A 16,204-nucleotide genomic window follows, 5' to 3' on the forward strand; every position below is an offset into this window, starting at 1 on the left:
ACAAAATGTGGTTAAAAAAATGCAAGACGAACGATCGATTTAGTTTGGCTTTTGGCTAAAGTCTTCAAATCCGAGAAGGTCATTCTGATACAGGGCTGGAGGTCTACAGGTCCATGCTGACGTAATCATACCACAGCATTCATTCAATCAGGACGGACAGAACTTCTGATTGAGCCAACTGAGATCTATTGCTTTCGAGCAATTTCACTGGAATTCTTCGCAGGCCAGTAACGAATGCAAAAGGATATCACAACAAAGCAATGCTGTCTTTTCCTTCATTTTGTATAGGATTTGCCCATTTTCATCATTTTGAACACTGATAAACGATTTTATAATAATAGATAATAGAAGGATTGATTCGGGTGACGGGACCGAACCGATAGGTTCCACATTCGAAGGCTTCGAAATCCCGCCACGTGATGTCTCATTGTAAATTCACTTTTCCCCTTCGAGAAGCAATGTTTCAAGGGTTTTATTCTTCCTCATCCATCATCAGATTATTTCTCGGTTCGTTCGATTCAAGTTCGATTCCTTCAGTTATGCAACGAACACGGCGGCAGAACTCGAGGACTTATGAAATCAAAAATGCGCATAGTTACACTCAATTATGCTGCCACCAATTAGCACCTCCTCTGTGGTCGTCGGATTACGGCTCGTAAATTAGCGGAATGGTGTGATTTCTGCATTGCCAAATGGTGCAGTTTCAGCTTATCACAGAAAGGCCAAGGCGTCGAACAGCTTGTTACTGCATGGAAAGGATGGACGCACACAAGCCCCGAAACGGCTTCCTCGTTAGTAGTTCCACCCAGCGCATGACGCATCGCACGAAAAATGTGTGACAATCAGATAAAATGCCAAACAATATCCCCAAGATAGTGGGCACACAAAAAAAAGCCCCAGCCCAAGAACAAACCAGATCTTCAACGGACAAGAAGCGCGCTGATGGTGTGTGTGTTGCTTAAAAAAGATGTCCGATCGTCCCGAATGAAGTAACATCTCCTTCGTACGAAACCCGTCGAACGAACCACCCCGGGCCGGTTTCGGCGCAGGCGCCCGGTTATAATGTAATAATCGCTTGTTTAAAAATTAACGCCTCCTAACGATCGACTCGAGGAGCGGCACGGCCAAGACCCAGAGCACAGGACGAGACTTCGGAAGACTCGGAAATAATTGAGGAACTTCAATCATCATTACGGCGCGCGTCCAGTCGATCGGGCAGCACGGCACCCTACTGATCTTCCAAATACCACGCGATAAGTGTCCGGTCGATTCTTATTCCTGAGCGTTTTCGCGAGACAATCATCTTCACATTCGACACGATTCAGTTGTCAGATCGATCGATTGCGATCGATTTTATTGCACTTACTTACCGTGCTTTGCGCGATTTTATTCGGAATCAAACAAAATCTTCGGAGCATCTAGTCAGAAGCGGTCGAAGTGTGTGTCTTCGAGCGATGGTGGAACCAAGAGGTTGTTGATTTATTGCGACACAACAACAACACCACATCGGTCACCGGTCGAGCCGCACACGCGGATGACACTATCACCGTGCGAGGATGGCGTAAGACGCGTCTTCTAAGATGCTCCCGGTGCGCGATGCAAACACCTCACCACGGCGGCCTCACGCAACGCCCGCAGGCGGGACCCACGGTGCGCGTTCTTCGTGGCCAGGCCGGCGATGTTGATGATGATGATTAGGCGCGCTCCTCCATGGTCGCCGCTCGGTGGTCAAATCAAACACTCGACCCATTCAGTGGCGGCGGCTCACTCACCGAGGGACATCGAGTGGTCGATCGATCTTGGCGCCCATCGCCATGAGAGGCCTGTTGCCCCTGCGCCGTTGATTCGGAGAAGGACACCTCAGACTGCTTCCCGTTTTGCCGCGAATGGCGGGTTTTGGGTTAAAATTTATGGAAAACTCCGATTGCCGAACCTGCCGGAAGGTCGTCTACCGCTCACGGCAGCCCCTTCGGCGGTTGAGCTCATCACAAAGCTTTGGGGCCGGGCCACCCGGAATGTTGACCTCTGCCGATGTCAATGGAAGCGGAAGCCGGTTTTGTAGAGCTTTTATATTTTTTATGATTATTTTACATCAAATTTACAAAACTCGCACACGTTCCGCCTCGATCCCGGTCGAATTGCTACCATTTCGTGAACGGTGCGTCCCTTCGCCCTGGCAGTGCTTGTGTTTGTGTAGTAGGCTGTGCGAAGTAAGAATCGCTAGGACTCGCTCCTGCTCCCGCCCTTAGGCCTCGGTGATGGTGGGATTAAATCCCTTTTCGTCGGCGACGTACTTGACGACGTATCGCTTGCCGTCCGGATCGACGAACTCGTACATGCCGCTGACGGTAAGGGCCGGGACGTCCTCGTTTTCGAAGTTCTTCACCGTCTTCACGACGCCCGTCTCGTCGCGCTTGTGGTCATCGGTCTGGTCGTAGCTGAAGCTGTACGACCCATCCACCAGGCCTGCGTGGTCGATGTCCAGCTTGCGGACCGCAATATCGCCGGACGGCGCCGAGGCCGCCAGCGCACACAAAGCCACGAGGACAATCTGCAACAAGGAGCGTTAAGAAATCGTTAGCACCGGGACCGTGGCTGCGAATCTCCGCGATGTATGCGATCACGGAAGTCGATCGTCCAGCAATTTGCCCAATTCCCTTGTGGCCCCAGGTGTCAATAGAGTGCCGGAAGACGGAAGAAGGCCCTGCTTCACCGATCACACAAAGAGAGAGACGGATCATCTCCGATTTTATGTGTCAATTAATTACGCTAATGAGTCGAAACTCGCTTCCCTAGCCGCTGGGCAGACGCAGATGACCAACGCCAATACTTGATCGTGCGTGTGCCATAATTATCTGCGTCCTCGGACTGAGCGGTACTACACTCCGAGCGGTGATATCTCTACGGTTCCAGTGGACTGTCTCACTTCCTGGAGTCTTGATAGCGACAGTTTGTCTCGGTCCTGTATCCTTTTATGATCTCGGTTAAGGGACTAGGGTGCCAACATCTAATCACTGTTCCTTGCACCGCGCTAGTCACTAGTCACTTGGCCCTTGGGACCCTTTGCTACCATTGCACTCACCAGGCACTTCATTGCAGAGCTTTTGGGAGTTGAGTTTTGCCGGACGGCTTCACAGTTCTTGTCACGGTGCTTTTCAAAGTCACAATGCATGCCAGTATCGCACCACAACTGGATTATATATCCGTCGGTCCAGCTACTCCCAAGAGCCCATCTTCTTTCTGGACTAGTCAGACCGTCGAGAAACTCACCTACCCACCAGATGACCTCCATTAATTCAAATTCCGCACCAACTGATACAGATTCCGGTGGTTTCGGACAGCGTTCGCGTCTAGACTTTTGTTTTGCATGGCGCGCTGCTGCTGCCGCTGGAATCTGCTGTCCACGTCAACGACGAGAAAGAGCAAAGCACGAAAACACCCATATGTTAGGCCGCCCCACAGTAACTAATGAGCCGGCGTATTCGGATGATGGTCACCGTAACCTTGCAAGGTGAGGACGAGTTTCTGGCCGTTGCGCGGTGCAGTAGCCAGCCCGCAGCGGATCAGATCCGCGGCTTGCCAGTTTGGGGAAATTTGCTCCTATTTGAGAACACGACTTTCAAGGCTCAACTTGTACCGCAACCGGTTTGGTCGTTCTAGATAATTGGCGATCTAGATTATGGCTTGGCGCCGCTACGCAGACTTCCGCCAGCATTCAGAAAGCTGTGCCAGCTATGTGAGGGAAAAAGAATACGCTTCTCGAAAGTTGGTCCACATTCTAATAGCGAAATAAAGCAAAGTTTTGATGATTTATCGACGCACTGAATAACGATTAGTAACGGCAAAGTCACACAGATTTCAAATATTCGTCCTAAAAAATATTATTGTATCGAAATAGTAAAATTTGTGTTTATTCGAGACTTAATTCGAATTTAACGGGCGAGCATCACCGGAAGCGTCGCCGTGTTCTAAAAATGTTTCATTAAAGAACTTCTAAGGGGCAGTCCTTTAAGAAAATTGGAATAAATCCACGAAATGCAGTAAAAATGTTAAGAAAAGTGCTTTTAGAGTTCCGAACTCAACGACGGGCTTTATTTGCCGTTTGTTATCTTCGTGAACCCCATTTATCGTGTAAAGGTGATCCTTCCTTAACAAATTTCACGCCTGTCACTATATACACTATTCCACATAAATTACCTCTGTTCTTAGTATGTTCTACTTTCCAGCTTGTTTGTTTGGCAAAAGTTTCTGGTCATCCCTTGTTCCTTTATCCGACACATATACTCGTCCCTATCTGACGCTTTATCATTTCGTTCGTTTCGCTCTCGTTCCAATAGAATTCCAAGAATTGGGTGGATTGGAATGAAAACAGTCAAGTTTTATGGTTCCGCGCGAGAGCAGGTTCTTTTCGGTTCCACGACGACCTACGTAGGCGCCAGAACATGATCGCAAGCAGCGCTCCAACTGGCCCCACCGCTGAGCCATTAGAAATTCTAATTCGACGCACTTTGAACTTTTGGCGTTCGGCGCCAGACGCGGCTATAAATTAGCGAGCCAACCTCACATCCTTGACCGAACGCGCAGCACGAGCGCTCGGGTTTTGTGGGTCGCTCAACAGATTGGCCGGCCGGTCGTCGGTTGGTCGTCCTGCCATTAACGGAGCTCATCTTCATGTTGGGCTGTGGTGCTGATGATCATGGTGATAGTTTTCCTTCTTCTCTTTTTGTTTTTTGGCCGGCAGGACGCGGTCGTGGTCAGTGAAAAAAAAACTGTCCCCAAGCGATCGACCTGTTGGCGGGGTCGCGATTGGGCCGAGCCAAGGCGATGTGTATATGATTTGACCGAAGATTGGAGGAATTTCGACAGTGTCAGGCGACAGTCTCGTGGACTCCCATTTTTCGGCTTTTTTCTTCTTCTGCTGGACGAACTTTGCATATAAAAAGACGTGACTTTTGGCACACTGAACTCAGTTGTCCTTTGACTTGTGCTTTGAGTGGAAAGTGAGATTTCTTGTGACCCCAGCCGTAATCTTCATCGAACATCTTCACAATGAAGCTTGTAAGTGATTAAGGTGCCGTTTGGGGAGCGCGTCAAGAACTGGAGCTCACCGGTGTCCAGGATGGTGGTTCGTGCGGTAACTAATTGGATCCCTTTTGGTCGCCGGTTGCAGGTTGCAGTGTTTGCGCTCGTGTGTCTGTTCGGTGTGTGCCTCGCCCGGCCAGCGGACGAACCGTCGATCGTGGCCGACGACAAGGAGATGAACGTCGACGGCAGCTACCAGTTCCGGTAAGCCTCGGTGAGCGTGGTTCCGTTGTGTTCCGTCAGTCTTACGGTTCCCCTCTATCGCCAACCCTAGCTACGAGCAGTCGGATGGTCAGAAGCGCGAAGAAAAGGCCGAACTGAAGGCATCGGAAACGAATCCGGAAGTGCAGGCCATCTCGGTGAGCGGCTCGTATGAGTACACCGATGCCGATGGCAAGCACTACCTCGTGACGTACACCGCGGACGAGAACGGTTACCGCCCGACGGTGAAGCAGCTGTAGACGCCTCGCGAGATGTCTCCTGGTTTAGCTTTAGCTCTGTTGGAATGCGGGTGGAATAAGAAAAAACTGCGCGAAATAGTTTCCTAAATGTCAAACTTCTCGCTTCAATCTCGGCCGGAGAATTTTGTGGAACAAGTTTGTCCGCCAGCCAACGATGGCTTTCGGTGTAGAAGAATGCACCAGGACCGGAGGCCTGTTACCGGGCACCGTGGCTTGGCCCGCGCTTCTGGTGTGGAATTATCTGCCTGATTTGATTTGCAAATGCAGTCTAGGAGCGTCTTCTTTCCAAGCCTCAAGAGCAGCAGCAGAGAGTGTAGAATTATGGCTGTATTAAATCTCAAACGGGAAACCCGTCCACTTCGACGGGGTAATAAAATGTTCTATAAAACAATGGTCCTTGGTGTGAAATTTCTTCTTTAAGAGTGACATTTGTAGAATTTTTTTAACCAAAGAAATGATTGATTCAACAGCCTCGAATGATAGAGACCCATTTGATAAGACTTAAACAAATTAACTTCACACGAACAACACACACGTCAATTTCTCTGCCGAACGGTTGAGTATTAAACGTGAATCGAAACCATATTAATTGTACACGTGTCATTAAAACACAAAACAATTAAAATTCCCGACGGATCATGCAAATAAATGCTTGCTTTGAGTCAAAGCGATGTGGACACGCCATTTGACAAGATGCCTGGCGATTATCGTGTCAGCGTCGTACGTTCGATTGCCACTGAACGGTTTGCCTGAGCTTCAGACGATGCACGACGCGGAGAGCAATTAAATAATCGCCACTTTTAATCCGTAAAGCTTACCGGATTCTCTCGACCGAGAACAAAGGACTTCAACGGCAGTGGAAGCGACGAAAGCAGTTTCCAGTCGAGTTGGTCAAAAACACAGTGGAGCTGCCTAACGGAAATAAAAATGGCCCACTGACGAAGGAAACAGAAACAGACACAACAAACCTCGGTGTGCAGATGGCAGCAGATGGATGATTTAAATGCCATACGAACGTCACTGGGAGTCATTCCGGTCCGGTCAAAATACACGGCTAGGCCTCAAAACATGTAAGCATCACCACACGCGCCACTCGCGGCTGTGGCTGCCTAGAAAATTACGCGAAACCATCCCGAACCGGTTGCCCTCGAGCTCTCGGCACTCCCGCCCGCCCCGTCGGTGGTGCTACACTCTATCAGCATTTGTTTCGGTCACCCAAAACGCGCACCGCGCATCGGTTAGGTTAGCATAATTTGACTGTTAAACCCCGTTCACGGTTGATCGGCGACGGCAAGGCTTCGGCGGCCGGGAGGTGGCGCGCTGTTTAAGACGTACAGGTTTCGCCGCTGTTTGATAAGATGAGAGGCTAGGCCCCTGTGGGGCCGCAATCAACGGCTCGACCTCTGAAACACCGACACCATGTGAGTGCCAGTGACAGTGCCTCGCCAGCAAAGATGCGCATGTGCTTAATTTTGTGACCGCCGGTGCTGGGGGTGGTGGTGGTTGATGAAAATATAAACATCGCGCTAAAGATCCCTAAACGATATGCCATATTCTTCATCAACTGCGTTTCGACACGCTCGGGCCCGTACGTGGTGGTTCGTGATTGGTAGTAGCCGGCCACCGAAAACGAGCTCCACTTGAATGCTAAAAACACATACCCTCGAAGAGTGCCGTTAGACCGAAACGCGTGGCGTGAAATGTTTGCACTTCGGTCCGGCGGCTGACTGCGCAAACATGCGCAAACCCGGTAGGCTCGTGCGACGGAGTAACGCCCGGTTGAAGCACGGTCTGATGATCGCTAGGCTGTCTAAATATAGGAAACTAGAAGCATGTTCAAAATGGTTTTTATTGTGAATTTTCTATTTTTTTTCTCCTGTTACTCTATCGTTTTGTGCTCGCAAATCCGGAGTGTTTCGATTCAGCTCACTCGTTTTCTTACCGTTCTCACTCATCGTTCTCACCGCGAGCGCGGTCTCACTGATCGCTCACTAGCCGGCGGTGGAAGCTTTCACTTTCGCTTTCATTCGAGCGGTCGGTCGTTCGGGTCGAACATCGGGTCAGCCGGTTTCCGGTGGTCGTTCGATGTAGGCCATGGCCAACTTTCGTTGGGTCAGCTAGCTAGCAGGTTAAAGCGACTCGCTACCGATGCCGCGGAGAAAGCGGTCCTTCGCTAGACCGACGCACCGAAAGTGAGAGTGATCGTCGGTGAGCCTACCTTTAGGCACAACACCTCCTCCGATCAACGGTTGTGGACTTGTTTGAAAATTTCAGCCGTTTGAAAATTGAAGCCGTGAATGCATTGCATATACCACACCCGTGAGGAATACCACAAAGCCATTTGTCTATAAAATATATGAATAATCGGAGTCGATTTTCGCGAATTTCTAGTCTTTATCGAACGTCGACGGTCATCGTACGTATGTAGGTGCTAATGCAATTACTTTGTTCCCAAAATAATTGGCAGAATGATGTTTACCGGGTTGGCTAGTTGCAAAAAAAAGGTTCGTCTCTTGAGGATCTGTGTGAAAGTCTTTTGTTACACAGACGAAAGGCTTCTTTCGAACGAACCGAGCGCCATCTATTTGTGAGCCACTAGCTGGTGCTTCCTTCGCCCGGAGAAAATTATTCAAACCCGAAACGGAAGCATTGGTAAAAAGAGAAATACAAAAACATATTGAACACCATACTAAAAAAATATTGATCGGTGGCCACCAGTCTATGAATTCGAACAGGTTTTCAACTGCGTCTAGGTCTAGAATTAGTTCCACTATTTTTTACCCTCCATGTTTATGTTCCCTCCTCACCGCATTGGCGTGTTGGCGAGAGAACAACGGTCCAAAACAGCTCGTTTTGCACAACAAAAAATAAACAAATCTCGGCTGGCAAAATAAGCTCGCAAAAAGAACAACACACTTTTGTTTGATTTTCTAATATAATAAACACATTGCTGCGCATACACACAATCGTAGTTTTGCAGGAAATCTGATGCCACAAAACACTTGTTCAGCCCACCAGCGAGAGCAGCAAAGTATTGGAGAGTGGAGCACCCACTGGCGGAGGTTTATCCACAATGCGGTACCCATTCTCGTCTGCCTCATACAGGGTTTCGTACTGCTCGCCACCGGGAGCCACGAATTGGTAGCGTCCAGACACTGCAAGCACACCCGTTTCCGGGTTGATTTCTCCTTGTTCCTCCCGATACTGGCCGTCTTTTGTTCGGTACGCGAAGCTGTAGCCATGCTCATCGCGAGTGTTTTGGTAAGAGATCAAATCTTCATCCAGGTTGCTGACGGGAGCTGCTCTGGTTGCAGATAACAGGACCGCCACGGTCAGAAGACTGACCAGTGCCCAATGCTACCGAAAACCAATGATAAAGAATTAACACTTCACCCCTCACTGGTCGAAACACACTCACGTCACTGCTTCTTACCATTGTTGGTGACAAAAAATTGCGATGACCAAAGGAACCAATGCCTCCTGATCGTGCGAACGATGGCTTCGAATTAACGCTGGCCACCGTTGACTAGCGACTAGTCCAGTGGCTCGTGGTGTTTGGCAGTTTTGATGTTCTTGGCTCGAGGCTATTCGAGCTTTTAATCCGCAGCAGAAGATGCTGCGGACAACGACCGACCGTCAAGGTCGTGTCTGATCGTCGTGGAGTCGTAAGGTTCCTGGTACCCGGTTTTGTGCGGATTTGCAAACCACACGGCCATGAATGGGCTTGGAGTTAATTACTCCATCAATACATGGATTGGATAGATTTACTCGAAAGTATGATAAGACTTTACGAAGTGTGAAATAAATAGAAAAGAAAAGAAATAGTGAAATAGAAACACTTTCTTATTTGCAATAATTCAGTTTTATGGCCTATGAATTTAAACTTAACACTATAAAAAGCGAAGCAACGCACGTCGCAACGGGTACAGCTAGTATTCTATAGAAAACGTTTGTTCTGACTGTGGCCCGTTTATGGTTAAAAGTATACAGAAAAGGATTGAGCCAGTGCAGAAAAGGTAAAGTAAATGTAACGAACCGTCAAGCCAAACGGAGGCAAATTTTTTAATTAATTTCAAAACCGCTCCTCTGGGCCGAAAGTGTATGAAAATCTTATTAAAACATTAAGCAATCAATGCATTCAAATGTTGCGCCGCGACAGCTTGCCACAAGGCCGGACCAGGCGCCAGAGTCTTCCGACCCGGTCCGGTCTTCCGGGAGGGGTGCCGTGTCGTTCGGGTGTGGTCACGGAGAATTAACTCTACCCTCGGTTATGTTGCGCACCACCACCCAACCACCGACCGGTGCACGGACCGGTCCGGGCGCCCCGATTACGCTGCGATGCTGCGCGCGGCGGATGTGCCCGGCGAGGGACGCGCCCCTGTGAAGGTCCTAAGCAAACACTGCCCGGGGTCGGCGGACACCGGCTACTTCCCGAGCGCACTCCACTCAGGGAGTGCAGGAACGGCGAGTGGTAGAATGGTGGTTTTAGCATGTTAAGGATTTAGCCACGGTAACACCTGCATGTTCGGCCGTGCGCGCGGGGTGCAGAATAAACACCCGACCAGGGAGAAGGGAGCGCTTCCGAGCGGTCGAAGCGATTTGTTAGAAGCGCACCGAAAAACATATGATCGGTTCTCACCACCATTCCGTTTAAGTGCTGCGTGCGTTGTTTGCCAAAAATCACAACCCGCGCGAAGGGTCGTGGGCCGCTCACCACCCAGTGGGAACCGGTCCATGTGCGCGCTCGGGTGGTGTTGCCCGGTCCCGTCCCCGACCCGCGGATGCTGCACATGAATCACCAGCGAGGAAAACGCGAGGAAAATGTCGAAAAAACTATCAAAATTCGCCCATCGTTCGAGGCGCGCATCAGCAGGCGTTTGGCTTTCACTAATAAAGCACTTGAGGCGCACTCCACGGATCCGGTGCCTGTGCACTGAAGTGGCGCGCACTTGCTGCCAGTGATGGTCGCGTTCCCAGCGTCGAGGGTCCTTACCACGGGGAAAGAATGCAAATGTTGCCCGATGGAATTATCTTCAATCTCGGGGCCTCGGGGCTCAGTTTCGATCAACCCGATACATCCGACGGCCAGGAGATTTCAATCGGAGCGGCATAATGATTTGGCGAACCCCATCGAAGCCCGTCGTGGACTTATCCTGTAATCTTGATAGAGATATTAAACCGTTGCTTCCGATATTAATGATCCCCCATTGTTTTGCGCAGCAGCACGTGGAGATCGCTTTCATCTCGCGATCCGATTCATACGGTCCACCGTAACCTTGCCGAAAGAAATCGAACGAACCAATTACGCCGCCATAGTCCCGGCTGGGGACCCGGAAGCGGGATGACCCTTTTCGATGGCGATGCCATAACACGGGCGATACGATGCGGTAATCCGTCATCCATCGGGCTCGGCCGGTCGTGAAAACACAAATCCGCCGGGCGAAAGTATCAACAAACTCTAACGCGCCGGTTGATGGGACGAACCAATCAATCAACCGCGGCCGGGCGGAAGAAAACCCAACTCTCCTCGGCCCAAAATCAACACTCTTGTAGGCTCCGTGGCTCACCGCTCGTTACGATGTTGACTTTTCAATCAACTTTTTATGCCGTCCATCGTCACCTTAATCAAATGGTATTGAAACAAAAAGGAAGAGAGAGAGAGAGCGAAATTATGAAATGCAGTGCATTGATCGGCGGAGAGGAGTTCTCCGTGATGCCCCCGGGGCGTGTCTCAATAGCCACGATGATCAGTTGCATCTCAGAGCCGATCGTCGAGCGTCGACAGAGTCCAATTTTCGGATGCAACCCAACCGCCGAACGTCAACATATCCATTAGCCGGGCTGGCGACGTCAATGGTTATGAAAATGTGAGCTGCAACGAGGGAGTGCATCAATTTGCTCGCCCAACATACGCCGCGCGTAACTCGATCGCTGGCTAATGCACCCCCCCTGGCCAGTGTGTGTTCGGGTGCCTCTATTTTTGGTAAATGTGTTGTGTGCTACTTTGTGCCTTCCAACCTACCGGCCAATTTTCCAACCAAATCACCAGCACCAAGCTTACGTGCGGCTGCTTTTCCGTCAATCAATTTTCCGATCTCACCCGCAATCCGCGCACCATGACACCGAGCCGCACCACGGTGGCCAAACACGTAGGTGGTCATTTTGTTTCAAGAAACGCAAGAAAAGTTTTCTTTTGCTCAAGAAAATAAGATAATACGACAACGTAACACCGGTTCGGGCACGTCTGCAGTGTTTGGCACTTAAATAAAATGAAAAGATTAGGAAACCAATGTGAAAAGAAAGCAAAGGAAAACAGAAAACCAACAGGGAATGCAATAAGAAATGAAACATGAAATGGATTAAATTTGGAAAATTCGTAAAGCTTGTTTGAAAGAAAGAATATGCAAAAGAAAGTCTAATCAAATCAGGACAAAGATTAGAGGAAAAGGATTAAGGATTCGAATAAAAGGTTGTTAAACTCAAGGATCGGACCAACTCCACCGAATTAAAGATCGTCTCTGCTACACTGTTTTATATCACATATATTTCTTTGCATACATCAGATAGCAATCAAGATCAACGGCCCAACGCCCCGAAGGCCTCTCTACTCAGTCGGTGGCCTCCCTACGGGCGGCCTCGTCGTGCCCAACGCCTCCCCCTCAGTACGAGCTGTAACCGTGCGGGGCCGGCTGGGCGTACTCGGGCTCATCGTGCACCTGCGGCTGGCTGGCGGCCTTGGCGTAGGCATCGATCAGCTCCTTCGGCACCGGCGGCGGCGTCGGCAGGTGGGATCCCTGCGCCTGGAAGCCGTTCTCGTCGGCGACGTAGCTCACGGACACCGGCACTCCGTGCGGATCGGTGTACGAGTACGAGCCGTGGGCGACCTGCACTTCGTGGTCTTTGGTGCCGGCGTTCTTGACGAATCCTTCCTCCTGGGCCACGATGCCGTTGCCGGATTCGTACGCAAACTTGTAGCTTCCGTCGTGGCTGCTGTACGACTCGCTGTGCACGATCGGGATCGGCGGTCCGGCTGGGTGTTCGTAGGACGGGGCGTGATGATGCTCGGCCGATACCAGGGCGGCGGCCACCAGCAGCAGTCCCAGGGTGGCGTTGATGAACTGCAACAAGAGCACGGGAAATGAGCACCGGGAAAGGAGGCGCAGCGGACGTCACCAAACTTACCATCTTCATGTTGAGGACGGTCGGTTGGTTGTTTCTCGAGCCTGGATTGCGGGAGTAGCTGCACTGCACTGGATTGCTGAGGCTGCACTGATGGCCTTCCGAAATTCCGAATTTCTTTTTATACCGATCGCCAGCCCGCCGTCCGGTGTGCCGTGTGTCGGGCGGATGCCAACGGAGCAGCCCCGAAAAAGTGGCCGGTAAAACAGCTAAAAAGCAAACATATTCGAGGGAAGCTCGTCGGTTCGTCAATTCCGCCTTCCCGCCGAGGGACCGGGGAGGGATAATGAGAGAGGTGCCATAAGCAGCGTCGAGCTGATAAATCGATGTTATGCGAGCGGGACGAGATGCGTATGCGCCAGCGATGATGATGTTGAGGCCCGCCCGCCCGCCTCCCCCCGGGTGCTTAGCACGGTAGTGCGGATATTTTTCTTTCCATTTTGGACCTCCGCCGGCAAGGGGCAATTGGTTTCGAATTGTGTAAACATTGTGGGATGGCCACGGCCCGGCCACGGTTGAAATGCAAATCGATCGATCGAACCGACCCCCCCGCGGGGGTCGTAACAACGTGGAAGCGAAAGAAAGTGCAAGTTGCACTTTCGGCCATCGGGCGTGCAGTTCAATGGTCAGGCTCGGTGGCTGCATTAAGTGCGCTGCAGTTTGGGGCCACTTAATTGCCGGGTGTCGTTTAGTGTGCTATTTACACTATTTTAGTGACTTTTTCGCACGCTTTGGGTCGACGACACAAATCAAAGGCTAATAGGGATCTTAAGGCTGCAAATTGGTCCTTAGTTTCTAACATTTAAGCGAGGAGAAAATTTGTTTTGGCACCAAAAAGGTTTAACGGTTCTATGGAAATCTACAAATGTGGTAAAATAGCTACCAATAATAACTAAGTAACATAGTTTTGTAAAATCAGCCCAATTTGCTGGCCAACAGGACATATTTCTAACGGTAGAGTATTTAATATCAATGTTAGTATTTTGATCATTCTTATTCACCTGGTTTAGCTCTTATTTCAAAATTTTAATAAGCAAACCCGAAAAACGTGTGCCAAGTTCGATTATTACGCAGCACAGAGCAACAGACGACCATCACGGAAAATTTACTCAACAGGCAACACGGTCTTAACGGTTGGCCAAATCTGTTGGCCTCCGAAAACCTTGCCTTAAACCAGGCTTCAATTATTATCATTCATTTTACTCGCTTCGTGTGCCGTTCCCTGCAGAGCGTTTTCCAGCCGCTTGGTTCGAGCATTCAAGTCGCGCCTGCCAAATGAGACAGCAATTTACTACATGCGAACTTTTCGGTGTAGAGTGGCCAAAGTAGACCATGGAAACACACTGTCAAGCAACCTTTGTCAATCAGTTGACGATTACGATCCACAGCCATCGACGGAAGCCTCCTCCAGCAGTTGTTGTCACCATAGTAACCGGTAGATGATTAGATAGGTAATCCTACTGGGACTTTTTGAAACGCACCATGATTCTACACGAATACATTAAAAGGCCTATGCTTCCTGTATAAACAGATGTTAAATTCTTAAAATTGATTATAAGTTAATTTTATCGTTTAGGAATAGGATGCTCGATGCCTATTAAATCGCAGCTTCCTTTATGGCACCAACCTCTGTCCCAAGTAGCCGACCCCGGCTTGCAGAACCCAAAAACGACTGTCTGCTCTAGATTCTACACGTGGACCAATTGCCCAAAGGAGCTTTGCAATGCACCGCCCATCATCGTCATCATCGTCATCATCATCGCCTCGCGCAATTTATTACACTTCGGAATGATGTTGCGGCCCGAGAAAGGGGGCCACCAGCTAGCCAGCCTGCCGGGCCACTAACCACTGGCCAACAACAGTAAGAAGGAGAAGAAGAGCGACAGATCGTGCAAAGGCAAAAATTGATTCCAAAATTCGCACACCGCCATTCGCGGGTCGCGACGGTGTGGAGACGATGAAAGTCTTTTAAAATAATAACTTTCAATTTCATGTTGGGTGCTCGCGGACTCCCCACCCGACCAGACCGTCAGGGCCCCCCCTAGAGTTGGCTGGAGTATTGTTTGGGACCATTTGCTCCAGCCTTGTTACTTTTGGGCCTATCGCGGACTCCGGGTGGCACTCTCTCCTTCTCTCTGTCTGTCTGCCTGTCTGTCTCTGACGCCATCAGCATGTTTCTGTATCACTTTGTGGCTGTGTGTGTGTACGATACTCACATGTGGGGAACACGATCTTGGTCCACCGACCGACGGTCGGTGAAGATGTCGAGCGCCCGCTGATGGGTTTCGGTATAAATATCTATTGATCGGCTCGTTGGTAGATCAGTGCACAGCGAGCATCCACGCCCAGCCCAGCTCCATCCAGGACCTCGAGACACCCTAAGCGTCGGACACAAGATGAAATCGGTAAGACAAGGCGCAGCACGGCACCCGCCTAATAGTGGTCCCGACTGAAGGTTTCTCCCGTTGTGCAGTTCGTAGCCCTGTTTGCCGTCATTGCCGTGGCGAGCGCCATCGGAGAGTACCATCATCACGAGCCAACCGGTGCGCCGATCAAGATCATCCACAGCGAATCGTATCACGGACACGACGGAGCGTACAAGTTCGGGTATGAATCGGCCAACGGTATCTCGGCCCAGGAACAGGGTTACGTCAAGAACGCCGGCAGCAAGGATCACGAAGTGCAGGTCGCTCACGGTTCGTTCTCGTACACCGACCCGCACGGACACCCGGTCTCGCTGAGCTACGTCGCCGATGAGCACGGATTCCAGGCGAAGGGCTCCCACATCCCGACGCCGCCGCCGGTGCCGAAGGAGCTGGTCGATGCGTACGCCAAGGCCGCCAGCCAGCCGCAGGCTCCGCACCACGAGGAACCGCAGCACTACGTGCCGCAGCCCAGTTACAAGCACAGCTACTAGAAGGTCCCTGCCGCAGTAACTCAAAGGTGATAGGCTCCGCGGTCGGCTGCGCAGTGACGCGCTCGCTCGGCGCGGGCTACGAACTCTCTTGTGATCTACCCCCTCGGTGTGTCGTCATGCCTTTTTGCGGAAGCTAAGCAGAAAGTGACGGAGATACGCAAAATATAACCAAATTTAAGCCCCAAAACGAACTAGAAGTGTTGTGAGCGTTTCGAGGACGAAGAAGTCAATCGGTGCCACGTGACACAACGTATGCCGCAGCCTGTGCCCCGGCCCGGCCTCGGGTGCAGCAGGTTGCAGCAGGCGAACAGGATCATGACGGGAGTGGTGTCACTTGCACGTGCGCACGTTCCCTCTCACCCTCACCGGGGGCGGACACAACCTGACGACACCAAGCGCCGCCACCGGTGGCCACCACCACCGACATCACCCGGAACGAATGGGCGAGGAGGGCATGACAAATTGTCTGTTCTCATCTTGTGTCCCCTTCCCTGTCGGTCCATCGCTAATCTCGTTCTAATAGAGGAACGAAGGGACCACCACGCTCCATTATTGCTCGATGAGG

General features: G+C 50.7%; 4 protein-coding genes across 4 annotated transcripts; 2 read left to right on the plus strand and 2 right to left on the minus strand.

Moving 5' to 3' along the window:
• Window positions 1-2,166: 2,166 nt before the first annotated feature.
• LOC128268209 (larval cuticle protein 16/17-like) lies at window positions 2,167-3,148 on the minus strand. The gene is made up of 2 exons (XM_053005245.1): window positions 3,083-3,148; window positions 2,167-2,551 (listed from the first exon to the last, which is right to left on the minus strand). The coding sequence occupies exons 1-2, from the start codon at window positions 3,092-3,094 to the stop codon at window positions 2,246-2,248; spliced, it is 318 nt and encodes a 105-aa protein (XP_052861205.1). The 5' UTR covers window positions 3,095-3,148; the 3' UTR covers window positions 2,167-2,245.
• A 1,901-nt stretch (window positions 3,149-5,049) lies between these two features.
• LOC128267045 (endocuticle structural glycoprotein SgAbd-5-like) lies at window positions 5,050-5,543 on the plus strand. The gene is made up of 3 exons (XM_053003836.1): window positions 5,050-5,058; window positions 5,171-5,286; window positions 5,357-5,543. Exons 1-3 carry the CDS (start codon window positions 5,050-5,052, stop codon window positions 5,541-5,543), a joined length of 312 nt encoding a protein of 103 aa, XP_052859796.1.
• Window positions 5,544-12,202: 6,659 nt separating this feature from the next.
• On the minus strand, window positions 12,203-12,734 carry LOC128267046 (endocuticle structural glycoprotein SgAbd-2). The gene is made up of 2 exons (XM_053003838.1): window positions 12,726-12,734; window positions 12,203-12,667 (listed from the first exon to the last, which is right to left on the minus strand). Exons 1-2 carry the CDS (start codon window positions 12,732-12,734, stop codon window positions 12,203-12,205), a joined length of 474 nt encoding a protein of 157 aa, XP_052859798.1.
• A 2,384-nt stretch (window positions 12,735-15,118) lies between these two features.
• Window positions 15,119-15,639, plus strand: LOC128267047 (endocuticle structural glycoprotein SgAbd-2-like). Its single transcript, XM_053003839.1, has 2 exons — window positions 15,119-15,127; window positions 15,178-15,639. The coding sequence occupies exons 1-2, from the start codon at window positions 15,119-15,121 to the stop codon at window positions 15,637-15,639; spliced, it is 471 nt and encodes a 156-aa protein (XP_052859799.1).
• Window positions 15,640-16,204: the final 565 nt, after the last annotated feature.

Source organism: Anopheles cruzii, chromosome 2 (genome assembly GCF_943734635.1).
Source record: "Anopheles cruzii chromosome 2, idAnoCruzAS_RS32_06, whole genome shotgun sequence".
NCBI classification, from domain to species: Eukaryota; Metazoa; Arthropoda; class Insecta; order Diptera; family Culicidae; genus Anopheles; species Anopheles cruzii.